Here is a 19,877-nt window from a genome sequence, read left to right on the forward strand (position 1 = left end):
GTTCAAAAGGGTAGCTCAATCTCAGGACATTCAGGTGGCGGAAGTGCAGGAAAAGCACCACAAGCTTCTTAAAAACCTCAGGCCCCCGTCCTCTTCTAAAATAGCTATACCATTGGACGATGCAATTATGGAGGCAGCCACTAACACAAGGCAAACTCCGGCCTCCGCTCCTCCTACCAACAAAAGGGCAGACAAAAAGTACTTCGTCCCTGCTAAAGATATGGAATTCTTGTTTAGTCATCCACAGCCAAATTCGCTAGTGGTCGAATCCTCTCAACATAGATCCAAAACATCCCAGTATAAATCTGGGGGACTGGACAAGGATATAAAGAAACTGGATCTCCTTGGTAGAAAGGCCTACTCATCATCTACCCTGTTGCTTCGCATGGCTAACTATGCTGCCCATTTGTCAAACCACAATTTTGACAACTACTCCAAACTTACCGCCCTCATGGACTTCCTCCCGGAGGATAAGAAGCCGATCCTTAAGGCAATTGTACAGGAAGGTTACGCGGCTTCTCGAGCAGGTGTCCAGATTGCCTTAGATGTAGCGGACACAGTGGCTTGTGCCGTAGCCACTGTGGTTGTAATGTGCAGGGAGTCACGGCTCCACACCTCCGGCATTCCCAAGGAACTATAAGTAAAAATAGCAGACCTTCCCTTTGACAAAATGAAATTATTTGCCGAATCGACCGACTCAGTCTTACACTCTAGTAAAGACTCCAGAGCAACACTTTGGACTTTGGGGATATACATCCCACCATACAGAAGGAAAAAGTTTTATCCTCAACAACGCCGTTATGGTTACCAACCGCAACGTACCCACTTTCAACGGGGATGTGATCAGGGACGTCATCAACAGCCACATTACAAGGCCCCTAGACGTCGACCTCAACAGGGCAACGCCTCCTCAGGGCAAAATATAAGACAGCAGGTTTGATGGGTATGTCGAGGGTTGCGAAACCAAGACCGTCTCTCAGTGCCAATCTCGGTACATGTTCCATCACCGACTCAAGCCATTCTACCCACAATGGAAAAGCATCACTTCGGACAAGTGGGTATTGGAGATTGTAAACACGGGATACACGATTCCCTTCCAATCACTACCTTCACCAAATCCTCCCACCGCACCCCTTCTCAGAGACCCCTCTCACCTACCGGAACTAAGGCGGGAGCTGGACCACCTCCTATTCATAGGGGCAGTGGAGAGAGTACCGGAGCAATTTCAAGGCAAAGGTTTCTACTCCAGATACTTCCTGACAGAGAAGAAGACAGGAGGGTGGAGGCCCATTTTGGATCTACGAGCACTCAACCAATATCTGCGCAAACAGCACTTCAAGATGACTACGATGGCTTCAGTAATCACGGCACTAGATGACGGAGATTGGTTTGCAGCCCTCGACTTACGGGATGCATATTTTCATATCGCAATTCATCCAGCGCACAGGCGCTTCCTCCGGTTTATTGTCGGCACAGATCATTTTCAGTACAGAGTCCTTCCATTCGGCCTCTCTTCAGCACCCAGAGTCTTCACCAAGACCCTAGCGGTCATGTCAGTATACCTGCACAGACAGGGCATTTTCATCTTCCCGTACCTGGACGATTGCCTGCTAAAGGGAGCTTCCCAGGCAGAGGTATTACGGATGATACACATTACCACAAACAAATTTACCTCACTGGGCCTCATCGTCAACTTCTCAAAGTCAAAGACCGACCCCACGCAAAATATAGAATTTATAGTAGGCATCCTTCAGTCTGCATGGACTATGGATCGCGCCCTTTAACGTTTCAATTGAGGACTTCATTTACAGCGTCTATTGTGACTATAAAGACCCACACGAGAGTGACAGTCCTTGCTGCATCTCTTGCAGATGTAGTGGGTGTCTGGCAAGTCCTTATTGTGCTTTCTGTGCGCTCGCTTCTCCTCTGCTAGCTGTCTGATCTTCAACTCGCCCTTCTGAAGGCCCTTGTGTAACCCCTGCCTCCATCTGCTGCGATTGTCTGCTAGATCTTCCCAGTTGTCCAGCTCGATGTCTACCTCTCTGAGGTCTCTCTTGCAGACATCTTTGTCGCGCAGCTGGGGGCGTCCAGGGGGTCTTTTGCCAGAGGCTAGCTCACCATACAGGATGTCTTTTGGAATCCTTCCATCGTTCATCCTGTGGACGTGGCCAAGCCAGCGGAGTTGACGCTGCCTGAGGAGGGTGTGCATGGTTGGGATTCCAGCTTGCTCGAGGACGGCGGTGTTGGTCACTCTGTCCTTCCATGATATTCCAAGGATGCGCCTGAGGCAGTGCAAGTGGAAGACGTTCAGCCTCTTTTCCTGGCGGGCATACAGGGTCCAAGTCTCGCTGCCATAGAGGAGGGTGCTGAGGATGCAGGCTCTGTAGACTTGCATTTTGGTGTGAGTGTACAGCTTGTTGTTATTCCACACTCTCTTGCTGAGTCTGGACAGAGTTGTGGCCGCTTTTCCGATCCTCCTATTTAGCTCAGTGTCCAACGACAGGGTGTCAGTGATGGTGGACCCGAGGTAAACGAACTCGTGGACAACCTCTAACATATAGTTGTCAATGCTGATTGATGGGGATTCAGCAACATCCTGACCGAGTACGTTTGTCTTCTTTAGGTTGATGGTAAGCCCAAAGTTCTTGCACGCTTTGGAGAACCGATCCAGCAGTTTTTGAAGCTGGTCTTCTGTGTGAGACACTACAGCAGCATTGTCTGCGAACAGCATGTCTCTGATGAGGACTTCTCGCACCTTAGACTTCGTTTTCAGCCTTGCAAGTTTAAACAGTTTCCCATCAGATCTTGTGTGCAGCAAGATCCAAAGGCATGCTTCAGGAGGAGTGCGAAGAAGATCCCAAACAATGTCTGAGCAAGCACGCATCCTTGTTTGACGCCGCTCCTGATTCTGAAAGCATCCGATAATGCGCCGTCATATTGGATGGTTCCTCTCATGTTTTCGTGGAACGACTGGATCATCTTCAGTAACCATGGAGGACAGCCTATGTTGTGGAGCAGTTTGAACAGACCATCCCTGCTGACCAAGTCAAAAGCCTTGGTCAACTCGATGAAGGCTGTGTAGAGTGGCTTTCTCTGCTCCCTGCACTTCTCCTGCAGCTGCCTTAGAGAGAAGACCGTATCAACGGTAGACCTCTCTGCACGGAATCCGCACTGCGATTCGGGGTACACCCTCTCAGCAATATAGAATTTATAGGGGCTCGGATAGACTCTGTCATGTCAAGGGTATATTTGCCCGATGCCTGTTTTCACGCCATCGAGTCTCTAGTACAACTAATAACATACAGCCCCACTGTCTCAGTCCTAACGTGCTTACAACTACTGGGGCATATGGCGACCACCACGTTTGTGGTACAAAATGCCAGGCTGCACATGTGAGGATTGCAGCATTGGTTGGCAACCGTATACAAACCATCAATCCATACCGTTCACAAGATGGTGTCACTCACAATGGAGGCACGAAGGTCACTAACATGGTGGGCAGACCCCAAGAATCTACTAACAGGGGTGCCCTTCTGCCAACCACAAATTACTGTTTTCATTACAACAGATGCCTCCCATATGGGATGGGGGGCACACATGGACAACAAAACCACTCAAGGTTTATGGTCCCCTGCAGAGAAGACACTGCATATAAACATATTAGAACTCAGAGCAGTGTTCAGTGCATGCATTTTCAGAATTATGTGCGCGGAAAAATAGTCGGCGTAAATACTGACAACACCACCACCATGTTTTATATAAACCACCGGGGGGGAGGGCAGGTCTCATACACTCTGTACGGAGGCGGTCCGACTGTGGAACTGGTGCATGGCCAACAATATAACCATAAAAGCTTCATACTTACTGGGTGTCCACAACGTAAAGGCGGACAACTCAGCAGACACATTGCGCCCACACGAGTGGCAGATCCGTTCAGACCTGCTTCACCAAGTGTTCCGCAGATGAGGTTTTCCCCAAATCGACTTGTTTGCCCCTTGCAACAACAAGAAATGTCGCCGATACTGCTCCAGAGCGGGCATGGGACAGGGGTCTTTGGGGGATGCCGTCATGATCTCATGGAAGGGCCCTCTACTTTATGCGTTCCCTCCCACAACACTCATACACAAGGTCTTGGAGAAAGCCAAAAGGGAGAGAGCACGCATGATACTCATAGTCCCGACCTGGGATCGGCAACAATGGTTCCCATTGCTTCTACGCATGGCACAGCATTGGCCGTTTCCCCTACCAACAGTGCCGGACATTCTCACACAGGCTCGGGGGTCAATACTGCAGCTGCACCCGCAAAGACTCCGGCTACAAGCACCCTAGAGACTACATGCTCAGAGGGAGCGCAGCAAGTCCTGGAATGTAGTCGGAGGACTTCCACCAGAAAGACTTATCAACACAAATGGTCACGTTTTCCCGATTGGTGCTCTTCCAGGCAACTGACACCCTGGGACGCCACTATACCTATGATTCTGGGCTACTTGCTACAACTCAAACAAAAGGGACTCTCTCTATCCTCTATAAAGGTTCATCTGGCGGCTATATCAGCTTTTCGACATGAAGAGGATGGATCAACCATATTTGCCCATCCTGTTGTCTCACGCTTCCTAAAGGGGTTGGTAAATCTGCACCCCCCTCGGAAACCAATACCACCGTCATGGAGTTTAGACTTAGTTCTACACATGCTCTCGGGACCGCCCTTTGAACCATTGGCTACGGTCCCCCTTCGACTAGTTACCATTAAAACGACCTTCCTCCTGACAATCACGTCAGCTCGCAGAGTGAGCGAGCTCGCAGCCGTAATGTCCACACCACCCTGCATGACATTCTCAAAGGAGGCGGTGGTCTTACGTTTGCACCCAGCCTTCGTTCCAAAGGTCTCTTCAGATTTTCATATCAACGAACCAATAGTATTGCCCTCGTTCTATCCTAAGCCTCACAACTCGAGCAAAGAGGCACGGTTGTACTTACTGGACGTAAGAAGGGCACTGGCCTTCTACATCAATAGAACTAAGCCTTTCCGGAAAACGGACACACTCCTGGTGTCCATTGCATCCAGGTCAAAAGGGGAAGCACTGTCTTCGCAGAGGATTTCAAATCACATTGTGTCATGCATAAGACTGTGTTACGAGCTTCGCAAGACTCCTCTGCCAGTTCCGCCCAGGGACCACTCCACTAGGGCGATGGCGGCGTCGACGGCCTTCTTCAAGGGAATCGTGCTGAGAGACATCTGCAGAGCGGCGACGTGGTCTTCCTATGACACCTTCGCCAAGCACTACGCCATGCACAGGATGCTTGATGAGGATACACGCCTGTCGACAGCAGTCCTTTCAAGGGCAAGCTGCGCATAAATCGGGTACCCACCTCCTTTGTTGGGGGGGGGGGTTACTGCTGGGTAGTCACCTACTGTGGAGCACCCACGGGGACCACTCGAAGAAGAAGGAGAAGTTACTCACCTGTGTGGTAACGATGGTTCTTCAAGATATGTCCCTGTGGGTGCTCCACTACCCACCCGTTCCTACCCACTTCGGAGCTCTGTATGTGTTTTTCAGAGACGTCTGGAGCGGTTGATCAGGAACTGGCGGGGACTGGATCGTGCACGTGACCGTAAGCGCACGAAGAGCCAACGCGCATCGGCGCATGTGTGACCCGACAGAGACTGCTGAAGAATTTCCGAGCTGTGGCGCCGGGGCGAGCCCAACACCTACTGTGGAGCACCCATGGGGACACATCTCGAAGAACCATCGTTACTACACAGGTGAGTAACTTCTCTTTATGGTGTATACTCCTACATAGCAAAAATGTATACTAAATTTAGGGTGCCAAGGTTCTATTTATTTGTAGACCAGCATTATGTTCTTTGAGTGATTTGCTCATGTGCAGGGTTCAGCATCTCAAATAGCAAGAAGAGCGTTTTTTTTTTCTAATTCGATAAAAATCTCAACAATTAAAGAAGCACAGTGCATATGAATACAAGGCAGTCCTTAATAAATAATGTCAAACCATACTTCTTGTAACCCCTGTTTTAGGAACAGCACACACAATGATTTGTAATGCGATACATGTTTACCTCAGGACATTTACAAATTCTGTTTCCTCACACTTTATGTGCATGTTTGTACCACTGTTTTCTTGACTTTCACTTCTGAACCTTCTCTCTCTCACTCTCTTTCTCTGGAGGATGCTAGGGGGAGTTATCCAACATTTCGAGATCACATATCATTTGCTGTTTAGATTTGAGTTGTGCATTTATGGGCTTTTAGCTGTTCACCATTTCTCGACAATAATCCGGAGGGAATTTTTTTGCTTTGCTATTATAGCGTCGGGAGCCACAAAGAAAGTCTTAAAGAGCCACATGTGGCGCCTCAGGTTGCAGAGCCCTGCTCATGGGCATTCAATAGTAGGTGTGCATGCACACACATGCCTAGTTGCCAGAAGTCTTTTTCCCTAGTTGGTAGCCATCAGGTCAATGCGGTGCCCTCTGGAGTGGCACAGATATGGTGCCCCATATAGGCACTGCTCAACCCTCCCCCCACTCAGTTGCTTCTTGCCACATTGTTGGTTGCTGGAACTCCCCTTTACTTGCGTGAGCACTCTTGCAGCTGGTAGCCTTAGTCCTTTTCTGTAGATTAGTTGTTTATAGTTGAGTAGTTTGTTAGAGTACTTCATCAGGCTCAAATAGGGAGGCTGCTTCCCCCTTCTCATGGCCGTGGCGCTGAGGCATGCCGAAGTACCCAGGCTTCAAGACTTGTGAAGACTGTGGCAAATGCATGCCAGAAAGTGACCTGCACTCCACCTGCTTGAAGTGTTTGGGTGGAAGTCACCAGTGAGATCGCTGTCCTATTTGTAGGACATTCAGACCCAGGATCTTAAAGGATGAGGTGCAGTGTCTTAAGATCCTTCTGATGTAGGCAGCTCTCCAGCCAGAGAAGTTGCCATCTGTTGGGCCAAGCACAGCATCTTTGGTGCGGAGTGCGCTGACACTGAGCTTGGCCACGGCAATGGCAAAGGAGAAGGGACCCTGGCACTGAGGTGAAGGGCCAGCACCTCACCCTCCCAGGAGACACAAGTCTCAATCCCCAGTGCCTCATAAAAAGAAGAGGCATGACAAGGGCTGCTCCCCCACGAAGTCGAAGCAGAGGTAGGATCCCCAAGCACTGTCAGTTGAGGCACTCCTGGGAAGGCCAAGCATCGATACTGGTCTGGGGATCCAGTCCCTGTTCTCCAGAGATGCCATTGACTCTGGAGACATTCAGAGCAGTGCAGATCCTGCTCCCGATCACGGCACCCTTCTCGCCACCAAGGAGAACTGCACTCTGAGGCAGGTGATTAGTTGTTCTCCATCCTGGGGCAAACCAGCCAGGATGGCACAACTTCAGTGCAGACACAGGCACCATCCCAGTCAGTGCTGACGCAAGTGCCTTCAGGTCAAGTGCCATCTCAGTCTTTGGCATCAGAGGCATCCAAGTTGGAGTCCTACTCCTATTTCTTCAGCTCGGGCAGGAGTAGCAGTATTCATTGTGCCTCCTGATGGTGTTTGGTACAGGGTCAGTGGCTGCCGAACTGGCAGCTAGCACTACAATGGCTCTTTTGGACCCCATGGACATTCCATGAGTCACAGAGGCATCCCCCTGGCAGCTCCCCCAATATCACTTTTGACACTGTCAGCTTCACAGGGAGCACAGCTGTGGGATGCATCATTGGAGCAGACTCTCTGCAGAGCAGTCCTCGTCAGCCTTCTCAGCACCGACCCTCTTGGGGCCGACTGATGCTGGTGTTGGTTCCGGTGGTTTTACTGCCTCCTTCTCCGGGGCTGTGCGCTTTTGGTGCTGTCCATGCCACCATTTACAGTGCCTCCTGGGTTCCAGTTCTCATTGGCATTGGAAGCTCCTCTGGCTCCTCCTCCTTCAATGGTGCAGGCGTTGGCACGGCCCCCTGTGGACTCAGCAATGCAGGCACTGCAGCTGTTTCCACTGCACGAAGGAGGGAGCACTTCAGACCTGTTGGTGGCTGCAGATGTAGGCCACATGATGCAGGCAAGGACCTCCTCTTCTTCCTCCCCGGACAAAGTGATCGCTGGCTCATCTGCATCCCTGGTTCTCGAGCTTCACATCAATGTGTGAGAGCTTGGAGTTATCAGATTGGCATGCAAGGTGTTCTGGAACAACCTAGTAGGGCGTTGCATCTCAGTGAGCACAGACAACATGCTAGCAATGTATTATATCAACAGACTGGAGGGTGCATACTTCTCTCCCCTGTGTCACAGGGTCATTAGGCTATGGGAGTTTTTCATTCAGCACCAAATTCTCCTGCAGGCCCAGTACTTACCTGGAGTCTACAATGCTGCAGCGGACCACCTCAGCAGGTCCTTCATTAATCATGTGAGGTCCACTCACCCAGATACATTGCATTCAATTTTCCGGGTTTGGGGCTATCCTCAGGTGCACCTGTTTGCCATGCACCTCAATGCGAAGTGCCAAATGTTTTGTTCTTACCAGAACTGGAGTCCAGGGTGGACATGTTCAGTATATTATGACAGGCTTACTGCTGTATGTGTTCCCTCTGGTTCCTGTCATCCACAAGGTCCTTCTCAAAACTTCAGAGGACCAGGCCTCCGTAATCCTGGTGGCCCTAGCACAGGCCAGGCAGCATTGGTATTTGGTTCTGTTGGACCTGTCAGTGTGCAATCCAATAAAATTCCTCTTATGCCTGGACCTGTTGACGCAGGAGGAAGGGTGGCTCCAGCACCACAGACTCCTGTCCCTTCACCTCATAGCATGGACGCTTCATGGCTGAGTGCCATGGAACTTTCCTGCCCAGATCCAGTGAGACAAGTACTTTAAACAGTAGAAACCCTTCCATGAGGGCCACTTACTTGGCAAAGTGGAAGAGGTTTGCCATTTGGATGTCCCAGAAGGGGTTATCCCCCTTGCAGGTCAGAGTTCCCTCAATTCTGGATTATTTGTGGCAGCTGTGTCAGACGGGGCAGTCTCTGTCCTCCATTAAAGTACATTTGGCGACCATTTCCACTTTTCATCCCAGACCAGGCTTTTCGTCAGCGTTCTTGGACCTGGAAGTCAAGAGATTCATGAAAGGCCTGGAGAGGGTTAGACCTCAAGTGCGGGACCCCCACCATCATGGGACCTTAATTTGGTGTTGGCTAAGCTTATGGGGGCCCCCTTTGAACTCATCACTTTCTGCTCCCTGCAGTTTCTAAGTTACAAAACAGCCTTTTTGGTGGCCATCACATCAACCAGAGGGGTGTTTGAACTGAGGGCTTTTCTGGTGGACCCACTCTACATGGTTTTCCACAAGGAAGAGGTTAGATTAAGACTCCATCCGACTTCCCTTTCAAAGGTGGTCTCCTCGTTCCATGTCAGTTAGGATATTTCATTACCTGTGATTTATCCTAAATCTCATGCCACCCCAAGGGAGCAGAGTTACGCACCTTGGACATTTGTGGAGCCTTGGCTTTTTGTATAGACAGGACCACATCTATTAGACATTCGCAGCAGCTCTTTGTTGCAGTGACAGACAAAATGAATGGCCTCCCTTTTTCCTCCCAGAAGATTTCTGCCTGGAAAGTGGCTTGTATTAAGGAATGCTACAAGCTAGCAGGGGTTACCCGTCCTCCAATCAGGGCTCACTCTATGAAGGTACAGGCATCTTCAGAAGCATTCCTAGCCCATGTCCCTATGTAGGAAATCTGTAGGGCTGCCACCTGGTCTTCCATACATGTGTTTGCAGCCCATTACGTGATCACGCTGCACACTAGGGAGGATGCTGCAGTGGGCAGGGCTGTACTACAATCATTCCAGGGCCCCAACCCCAGCTCCTAGCATCAGTTAGCACTCACCTACATTGGAATGCATGTGAACAATCACTCGGAAAAGAAAAGACAGTTACTTCCGTAACTGGTATTCTTCGAGATGTATTGCTCGTTTCTGTTCCAAAACCCTCATGCTTTCCCCATTGTCGGGGTAACCAGCCAAAAGGAACTGAGCTGGGGCCGTGGTGGGCAGTGCTCATATGAGGTGCTATATTGCTGCTGCTTCAGGAGGCTCCACATCAACCCAATAGCTACCAGATAGGGGAAAGAGACTTGTGGCAACTGGGCATACATGTATGTGCACATTTACATTGGAAGGGACATGAACAATACATCTTGAAGAACACCAGTTACAATAGTTAAGTAACTGTCTTTTTTTTTCAGTAGTCATCAATGAATGAGCATGAACTTTCTTTGTAAAATAATTTAAGTACAATTGCACAAGTTGATTAAACTTAGTGCTTTAAATCACCATGTTTTTAAATAAGTCCACGTTATCCTGACGGAGGTAGAAGCCTACCTTTGCATGGTGGTGCATTCTTTCATTTTTTGGAATTCCATCCTATTACATTACATTTTTGCATATGAGAGGGTTTTTGAAAGGTCTAACTTCTGTTTTGAATTATCTGATGTTTGTTCTCTATTTTGTTATGGGTTTCTGTGTTATTTTGAATCATTTTGTTTTGACAGGGTTGTAATAAGTGTTAGCGTGACCTCTGATATCTTAAGACTCCAAAAAGTACCTCAAAATCCTCCCAGCAGAGCCTTAGTTTTGGATTGCCTCCTTTGTTTTTGTTTTTGGTTTTTAAGTGTTCATGTGTGCAGTTACTTAACAGAGGGAGATTGCAACATCAGATGAATAATCAGGCTATATTGTAGTTGCTGTTTATTCATTTATTTTACTTGTAAGTAGTGTAGCAGCTAACAGACAAATCGTGGGAGGACAGTATAGAAAGAGAAATCTTCTGCTACTTGATTACTTTTCTAGCCTCTGTTTTACTGGGCCTGTAGTTTCAAGGTTCATCTCCCAGGTATAATTCTAGTACATTGCTGCATTTTGGGGGTCTCAAGCAACAGTAGTCACATTAAATTAGCGAAATCTCATGCTTCAGGATTGAAGTCACTCTGCAGCTATTAGAGATCCAGATGAGATCTAATCTAGCTGGACAGAATAACCCACATCTACCTGCTGTGTGATTTTTGCACCTTTCTCTGAAGCATCTCGTGCTATGCGCTGTCTGAGCCAGGAAACTAGACTAGATTGACTGAGAGTCTGATGCATTCTGAGGTTTTATGTTCCTATGAATTTCACTATTTTCCACAGGCTTCTGAATAGCAGCAGTAATTCCGAGTAGTGTGGCTAATTTTACTGGTTTAACCTTTGAGTGCCTTTTTCCATTCATAAGCCAGAACTGATGGTTGATTCTTCCTAACTGATGATAATTAGGAAGAAAGTTTCTCTTTTGACAGTCTATCTTGTAATTGCCTACTGCAGAGATTTTTGTACCTCTCTCTGTTATTGACTATTTTCAGCAGTACTTAAGTTTATGACAGAAGTCAGGATCCTATTGTACATAACCCAGAGTAATAGGCAATCACTACCTTGAAGAGTTTATAATAGTGGTGGGCAACCTGCGGCTTGTGGCCTATCGGGGGTCTGTGTGTGGTCTGTGAGACATTTTGTTTACTGTTGCCCATGCACGTGGTTGCCAGATTCTTCTGGTTTTCCTCCACATATTTTTTTCCTGTAGGTATTGCTAAAGTGATACCCCATGAAGTGAAGTGCATCTTGATTACATTGACTGTGAGATCCATGTATTAGCTCTGCATCCAATCAAAAATGCTGCTTCCAGATTCCACTTGGGTTCCCCCTTCATCTCAATGGACCACAAGACTATTATAATCAGGACAGTCTCCTGGGATTGGTAGTTTTGCCAACTGCACTTGTATAGCTGGAATTTATGTGGTGCACTGATTGCATCTTCATGCTTTGATTCAGTATAGAGGGAACACAAGGCTCTCAGTCAGTGTTGTGCGCAATCAGCGCACATCTCACTTCATTTACCCTTACTCTATGAGCTCATCACTCTAGTAATAACGGGAGGAAAAAACTCTACACAGGTGGAAACCAGTGGAATCTGGAAACCCTGCATGTGGGCAGTGGTACACAAAATGTCTTATGGGCCACACACAGAATCCTGATGGGCCACAGTTTGCCCATCACTGTTGTGTGGGAAGTAAAATTCTGCACAAACAAAATGTTAATGTCTGCAAAATTCTGCTTTGTGGTGTGGCAAAGAATTCCCCCAAGGAGTAAAGGTAGGAGGGGAATTAACAATACTGGGAGCCAAGAACTCCAAGTTCTTTCTCTCAAATTCCTTCTGTGACAAGACTGAAAGGATAAACTGCAGGGAAGGATCCTATCTAATATGTAAAATGATCCATTAAAGGTTTCACGTTGTGTTATCAAAATATTCAGCATTTAGGTACATAGGGATAGGAATTTGAGGTTTATTTACTAATTGTACTTAGAAGTTCAAGAACAGGTAACATTATAGCCATACCAGCCATTTTTTTCTGTATTTCTGACCATTACCAAGACTTGAGGAAGCACCAGGGAGAATGGTGGTGTTGACAAGGAGTTTTAACCCCACTGTGTCCTCAAGAGGTGCTCCAAGTATGATTCGATGACATGGTGGCTAAAATACCAATGACTGGCCTATGTTAACTCTCTCCCGGCCCTCAGAAGATGTTCACCGGTGGCAGCAATGGTGAGAGCATTGAGAGAAAAAGTCTAGTGTGGAAAGAGCATCTAGTTTTACAGGCTGTTGTCTAAGGCTTCAAAGCTGGAAAAAAGGTTTGAATTAAGCAGCTTCTACTGAAAGTTCAGATGACTTAGTCTTGTCACAGCCCAAATTAATAAATTAAATTGATCTAAATAAATGTATGTAAATAGTAAATAGTAGAAAAACACATTGAATATTGGTTTGCATGGTTTCTTTTTTGAATCTCAGTTGATGTGACTCTTACAGTGCATTGCACCTCATGTACACAAAATGGGAATTTTTTGAGAAGTAACATCTTTTCAGACTGTGTCTGTGCCCTATATATCTTTATATGCCCTACCCCTTAACCAAATTCATATAGGGCAGACTGGCTCTGAGTGCCTGTCAGATCTTTTACTGCTAGTGACAGCAAGAGGAAACTTTGTAGTGTCCACCTGCCTCTTTACTGAAGCAATTTTGTAAACACTTGTAAAGAATTACTGTAATTACTTTAAAATGTTTCTATTCTTATGGCAGCCCTCTTTTGGTTTGCTGTAGATTTTCTTTCCTTCTCCTGGGTACTATTAGTTGACAGCATTTACCAGTGTAGTGTTCTGTCAGATGTTGGTAGATGTTTGCCTACATGGGTGTGTGTTCCTTTTGCATGCCTCCTCATCCCTGCACAAGTAACTGTCCAAGCAGGCCACGAGCAAACTGCCCAGTGACCAACAATTACAGAAGTGAAAAAGGTACTTGGCCATGTTTATTGCCAAGAAAAACACGGAAATAGTTGCCAACAAACTCTACAAACACCAGTACATATGTGCCTCCTGACAATAGACAAGTTCAGCTTGTCAAGAACACGGTTGATATTGCAGAAACACACACATCTATATGTCTGCAATAACAGCCCTGTTCTTGCCAGATTCTGTGAGCATGGCCTGCCTGTTGCTCACAACTTAACTTTGCTTTATGTTTACAAAGTTTTGGCTACTTTATCTCAGGCCTCATACTAGGTCTCCAATAACTGAGCTTGTTTCAGGCCCTCATCTTGTTCTGCTACTTAGTTCCAAGGTGTCTACCTGTATAATGGCTGAGTCTAAGCCCTCTGACTTCAAGCCATGCCAGTCATGTGGTGGATTTATTCCATTAACTGATGTACTCAGTCAGGGTCTTTTCTTTTTCAAGAGCCATGTTCCGGATCTTTTTTCTGTGTGCTGGCCCTTCATTACCAGAACTCATCGCTACAGAGATACTTGGCTCCAGGAGGTAGAATTTTAGCTATCTCATAAGGAATTGATTGAGTTCTAAAAGGTGTTCTCTTTGGCTAAAAATTGACTCTTTTCCTAGAGATTCCACTGCTTAAGAATCCCTGTAAGGAAGGATGGACCAAAAGGCTACTGAGATAGCCTAATAGGATATCAAGTTTAGTTAGGTACTGAAACGAAGATTTCTCTTGGTCACCAAAATTACCAGTGACATAGTCTGTAAGGCTATGTTTACACTGCACCCTTAATTTGAAATAAGATATGCAATTCGTGCTATGCAAATTGTGTATCTTATTGTGAGTTAATTTTGAAATAGGCTAGTTCGGCATTGGTGCTGTTTATACAGTGCCAGATGTTGAAATACTTTACTATTTTGAGGCATGCCTTACTTCTCCTGCAACGAGGTATAGAGGGATGCTGACATAACACTGTGATGTAAATATAGCCGAACAGTTTTAACAGGCCTGTTTGTACCTACTAACAATTGAAGACTCAGCTAGAACTCAGACAGCCTCTTCAGAGACCCACAGGGAAGCCAACTGGAGCTAATTTTATGTCTTTAACAAACGTTAGGCCCAAGATCTGAGAACAAAGCAGATTCCAAATTTGGAGAGCAGTTCTGTAGCCGAAAGGTCTCACACCCTCCTTTATTAATCTGGTCAATGCTAACCTTTCACCATAACTGGGATCTATACTGATCAAAACTTGAGGTGAATCCCTACATTAACGATGGTCTTCAAGTTATTTTGTCCTTATGGATTCCAGGATCTTCCCTTTTTTGTGTTCCTTTGGAGTCCATCTGTGCCAGGATTGTGCGTTATCAAGGAAACTGAGATGCAGTCAGTGCCAGTTTATTCCATATGCCCGTGAGTGTTGGGTCCAGGCATAGATGTGGCTCCAATGGACATGGCTGGACAAAAAAATTCCAATCTTGTGCATGTGCAGCACATACCTACCAGAAGTGTCATGGGGGTGACATGGAAAAAAACATGTCGAAGAACCACAGTGAGTTTAAAGTGGTAAGTAGTTGCTGTTTTGATATTATCTAGATTTTCTTTAGAAAGGAGTAAGCATAGAAATAACATTGAGAACACACACATCTGGAAAATAATTGGAGACCACCTTTGCAATGCAAAACGCAACAATCTCTTTATTTCTTTCCCTTAATATTATTAAGGAATGTTTCTGCTTGTTTTATTTCTAGCATATTATCAAATTTCACCGTGCCTCAAAAGCAAATAAAAAGCCCATGCAGTTGCCAAGATCTATGGTTAAATCACTGCTCTACCAGATCCTTGATGGAATCCATTACCTCCATGCAAACTGGGTGCTTCACAGGGACCTCGTAAGTACTATTTTTTTTTTTAAATCTGATATCAAAAAGTTTGCTTATATATTTTTGGGAAGAGAAGGAAAACTCACAAGTTGTAATCTTGCATATCGATCCTTACAGCTCTTCCTGTTATTGTTTCTGGATACCATTGGAGGTTTTAAAAATGAAAACAAACTGTGTTCACATTGGTTTTTATCTGCCACATCTGAACTAAGACAATGATACTGCATCCGGTGAAAGGAATGCAGATATCAGTATCTGAAAACAATACCAGCCAGCTGGTATGTATTTGTTGGGTGTTAGTATAAGTGTAAGGTTATATCAAAAAAGCTAGTGAAACACTAGTTTTTTTTCTGTGGAGTGTTTTTTTCACATGAATTTTTTTTCTGACTGTGGAAAGTGAATTGCCAACAAGTTGTCAGCTTTGCAAGTTTCACATGACCGAAAGTGGTTGCGGATTATGAAAGCTGCCAGTTGCCCCATCTATGCTAGGCTTTTTAAAAACAAATTTCCCACCAGTTCTAACACTAGTGCTGTGAAGCACTAATGTAGACAGCCTGCTGGCAGCTCACTCCTATTTTAACCAGAATTTCATTGAGTAAGGTAAACAACATAGTGGTTAAACGTTCTCTCATTGTTAAAAGTCGGCCTTTGGTAGAAATGGTGGGAGAACTAAAGAAAACTAGTCTAGTGTGTACGCTGCTGCAGAATGCTAATATTTGGATTTGTAGTCACCAGCAGCTTTTTGATGCTACTAGCATCTTCAAAAAGTTTTGGTTATTTTTAGGTTTTGAGGGATGAGACATGGGTGGTTGTTGCTATTTTTTGTTATCATATGAAAGGGGGGAATTAGACATATTTCTAATTGCCAGGATAACTGCTTCATTGCAGAAAGTTAATGAAGTTAATTAAAGTTGACCTGTTCCTGAATGGTTTTTAAACCTTTAACAGCTTATTCCTCTGTTCTTATATATTTGTGCTTTTCTGCACCTGGAGTGGTAATTCTGAGCAACAGCAGGAAAGACAGCTCAAAAATAGGACTGATTGCAGTGCTGAATTTCCCACTTTCCTCAGGAGAAACTCTGTGAAACAGAGGTGTCACTTACGCAAAATGTGAAGACATAATTAAAAAGGGCTGAAGACAAAATCTAAAAATGAAAAAACAGCCCAACTACATAAATGCTTAATGAATATAAATTTTCTTAGGGCCATTTCATATACAATCTCTCAGACCGTGGCTTCTTGGCAAGGCAGCTACCTATAAGAAGCCAAAAATCTTGGGAATTTTTCTCTTTAACCTTTGCTCTTTATACTCAGGTCAGGTGATGATACTTTTGTGGATCCTATGAGTTGTTAGTATATATGGAGCAAACATGATGCCAAGAGTTTCTCATTCCTTCCTTGGAAATGTCACACTTGTCTTAGTGGGAGAGAAGAACTTTTTTCCATATCAGACATGAAACGATGATGTCAAACTGAGTTTTCTATCTATATTTAGGAAGGTTACAGACCAGACTGGTTAAGAAGTGCTTTGGTACCATAACAAGGGATACTATGGAATACCCATAAACACACACACTGCACTAGTGATTAAAGCCAATCAGATTGTATGTATGTTTTAAAAGATAGAACTGCAGAAAAAAGACCCTTTTAAGAATCTTATAAGCTTCAAGTAATGAAAATCAATGTTTAACCTCTTGAGGCACAGTAAACCGTACTTTAATATTTACTATACTGGTTCACATTCACTCTTGAGACTGGAGTTAATGTGCTCATTTAGCAATTTATTTGACTGCTTAATGATAAAAAAAACTCCAGTTTTTTTCCTAGTATGTACACATTCTTACCTTTTTTGTTATTTGTACTTATAAAACCAGTTGTACCTATATTCCAGTTAAACTGAATCAAAGTTTGCATGTGTGAACTATTTCCTTTACCCTCTAAACATACTTGTTTTTTTCTTAGTTGGCTTGATTAAATCCTCTGGAAACAAAATAGAAAAAAAGCTATTTTATGTAAAGCAATATTTTACAGCAAGGCTCAATGTGTTCCTGATAGTGTGATTTCTAGTTTCTTGTAGCAATTCAGTAACAATAAAAACCCTGGGAAAAAACATGACATGTAACTGTAATAAATTTACAAATGTAAAGCCATAAAATTCTCAGCAAATATTTATATCGTACCAGTCAAAAAGTTTAAGTATAAAACAGGAAGTGATGTTTAGAATTAACTGCATGCAAACAACTTTGGAAAAAAATCTAGAAATATAAGAGCTAGATAATTGCTGGAGTAGTGGGAGGGATCATATATTTTGCTGTGCTGTTGCATGAAAAAGAAAATAGCAAAAAATTAGGATAAAAATGAGTTTAAACAATGATATTCATTGAGGTTCTAGGATCTGTGTTCTTGGATATGGGAAAGTGGTTGTTCAGAGAAATTATTTTAAGACTATTAGCGCTGGTCAAAAGGGTTGACGTAAAGAACTGCAAAGCGGTAAATAAATTGAACAGTGTAAACTGAAATTCACAAAAGGTCACATGCACAGCCATAAAGAAATGAGCGAGGATTTTAAAAAAAACCATGGGGCCAAATTTAGATATAAATTCAAGCTGTGTGATTTAGATTTTCTTCCAGCCCCCTTTGTTCTATTTTGTTCTACCTGGTTAAACTTCCTCTAAATTTGTTTTCAAATGCAGGAGTTATGTATAAATTGTTGAAAGTTAGACCCCCATTCTGTTTGTTTACATCTTTTCAACCAAAGTAAAAGGGAGTGTAATGTAGAATAGTAGATATGCAGCATCACCATAAGAAGCTATAAGACAAAATATAACAGTTTTGACTTTAACTTACACCACCTTCCAGCAGCATGGTATAGTGGACGCCCTTACAAATGGGTAAATTTGCCTAACATTTCTAATGGATCTTTTTATTGTGATCTCTTCTGTTCATAACATATCCCCACTCAGTTCATTTTACTTCACTAAAAATTTAAAGATGTAAACAAAACAGAGAATTAGTTACAGTGCTGTATAAATGTGACAGTGTTGAACAACTGCTGTGTTTTTAAAATGAGAAAATGTAGCATTCAGAAATATAAACTCTATTGCCACACAGTTAACAAGTGTGATCCTTTGAGAGGATTGTTTTTATCGGCATATTCTCAAGTACCCTTTTGGGTGGCAGTTTGGAAAACGTCATCATTCTAAGATTCAGATGTTCAAGTCAAACAGATTACTATTGGTTAATGAGATTTTTTTTATTTAGATTTCATGTAATGGTGTTGAGATGAACTTTATAATACAGGCTGAACCTCTCTCATCCAGCACCCTTGGGACCTGACCACTGCCCAATGGGAGAATTTGCTGGATGATGGGAGGTCAATATTTTCTAGCATGTTCCCACACTTCATTGCTTATTGGGCTCTTAAAGACATTTAGGGGTAAATTACAGCTAAATAACCGCACAGAACACTGAGAGCCAGTACTGGTAGTTGTAAATAAACTTTATGGGACTACAGAAAACTTGGCCACACCCATAAGTGGTTGTCCAGATAACTAAATCATGCCAGATTATGGAATTTGCCAGGTGAGAGAGTTCTGGATTAGAGAAGTTCAGCTTGTATAACCTTTTTTTCCCACCCTTGTGGGAGGCTGAAAGCCTAAATGGTTTTCTACAAAAATGAGTAAGTTTTTTCAGATTAAATACTAATTTTTCATCAGCAGGAAAGTGCCTTTGAAGAGGATATTCCTTACTTGATTATATTATTTAATAAGGTGCACAGAAAAGGTGGGAAACCTTTTTTGGGTCGGGGCCAATGAACTACAGAAAAATCTGTCGGGGCCACGTGCAAGTGAGAAGGAAAATACTCTCTCCCAGATGTGTCCCTCAACTGATAAGCAGAAATAAGACATTCACCTCATGACCCACAAGCTCCACCCAGGGCCTCGGAGGCCTGGGGACAGTAGATTTCTTGCCTCCCCCACAAACCCCGGGGTGGGGCCAAAAATGAAGGGGTTCAGTGCACGGGAGAGGGCTGCCAGAGAGCAGGCTGTTTGTTCTGGGCAGGAGGTAGGGTGCAGGAAGGGGCTTGGGACATGGGGTCTGTGAGAGGTGCAGGAGTGGCTGTGAGGGCATAGAATGGGGTACAAGAGTGGGCTAGAGGCATGCAGGGGTGTCTGGAAGGGAGTGTCGGAGCAGGCTGGAGGTGAGGGGTTGAGATTTGGAAGAGGGTGGAGGAGTGGGCTAAGGGGTGGGGAGGTGTCTGGAAGAGGGGCACAGGAGTGGGCAAGGGTGAGGCAGTGAGGTTTTGTAGGGTGCAGAAGCAGGCTAGGGGTGTAGGTGGGGGGTCTGGGCAGGAGAGGGGCTGCAAATGTGGGCTGGGATTGGGGGTGTAGAGTCTGGTAGAGGAGTACAGGGTAGGGGTGAGGGGTATAGATGGGAGGGAGGGTGAGGGAGCACACTGAAGTGTGGGGGGTAGGGCCTGGAACGGAGGGGAAAGGGATGAGGATATGGGCACTTACTGAGCTATAATTTAACTATATTTAAATAGTTAAGGCAAAAGGGGCAGGTTTAAGGAGAGTGGCCAGAAAGATTATTCTTCATGTGAATCACTTTGATGTCTGTCTTGCTATATTTAAGCGTATTTTAGATGGTAGCCAGGACATGTATGCATAGAG

At 44.8% G+C, this 19,877-nt stretch overlaps 1 protein-coding gene across 6 annotated transcripts in view; it reads left to right on the plus strand.

Annotated features, from left to right (window-relative positions):
• CDK19 (cyclin dependent kinase 19) overlaps positions 1–19,877 on the plus strand; it is a 192,494-nt gene that overhangs the window by 91,301 nt on the left and 81,316 nt on the right. For all 6 annotated transcript variants that reach the window (XR_012645069.1, XR_012645070.1, XR_012645071.1 and 3 more), the window contains one exon: positions 15,073–15,213. Coding sequence is in view for 3 of the 6 variants with exons in the window: in XM_074990744.1 (XP_074846845.1) it covers positions 15,073–15,213 (141 nt within the window). In the remaining 3 variants the exon portion in view is untranslated. The remainder of the gene's footprint in view (positions 1–15,072; positions 15,214–19,877) is intronic.

The sequence above is a fragment of the Carettochelys insculpta genome, chromosome 3 (assembly GCF_033958435.1).
Source record: "Carettochelys insculpta isolate YL-2023 chromosome 3, ASM3395843v1, whole genome shotgun sequence".
Taxonomy (NCBI): domain Eukaryota; kingdom Metazoa; phylum Chordata; order Testudines; family Carettochelyidae; genus Carettochelys; species Carettochelys insculpta.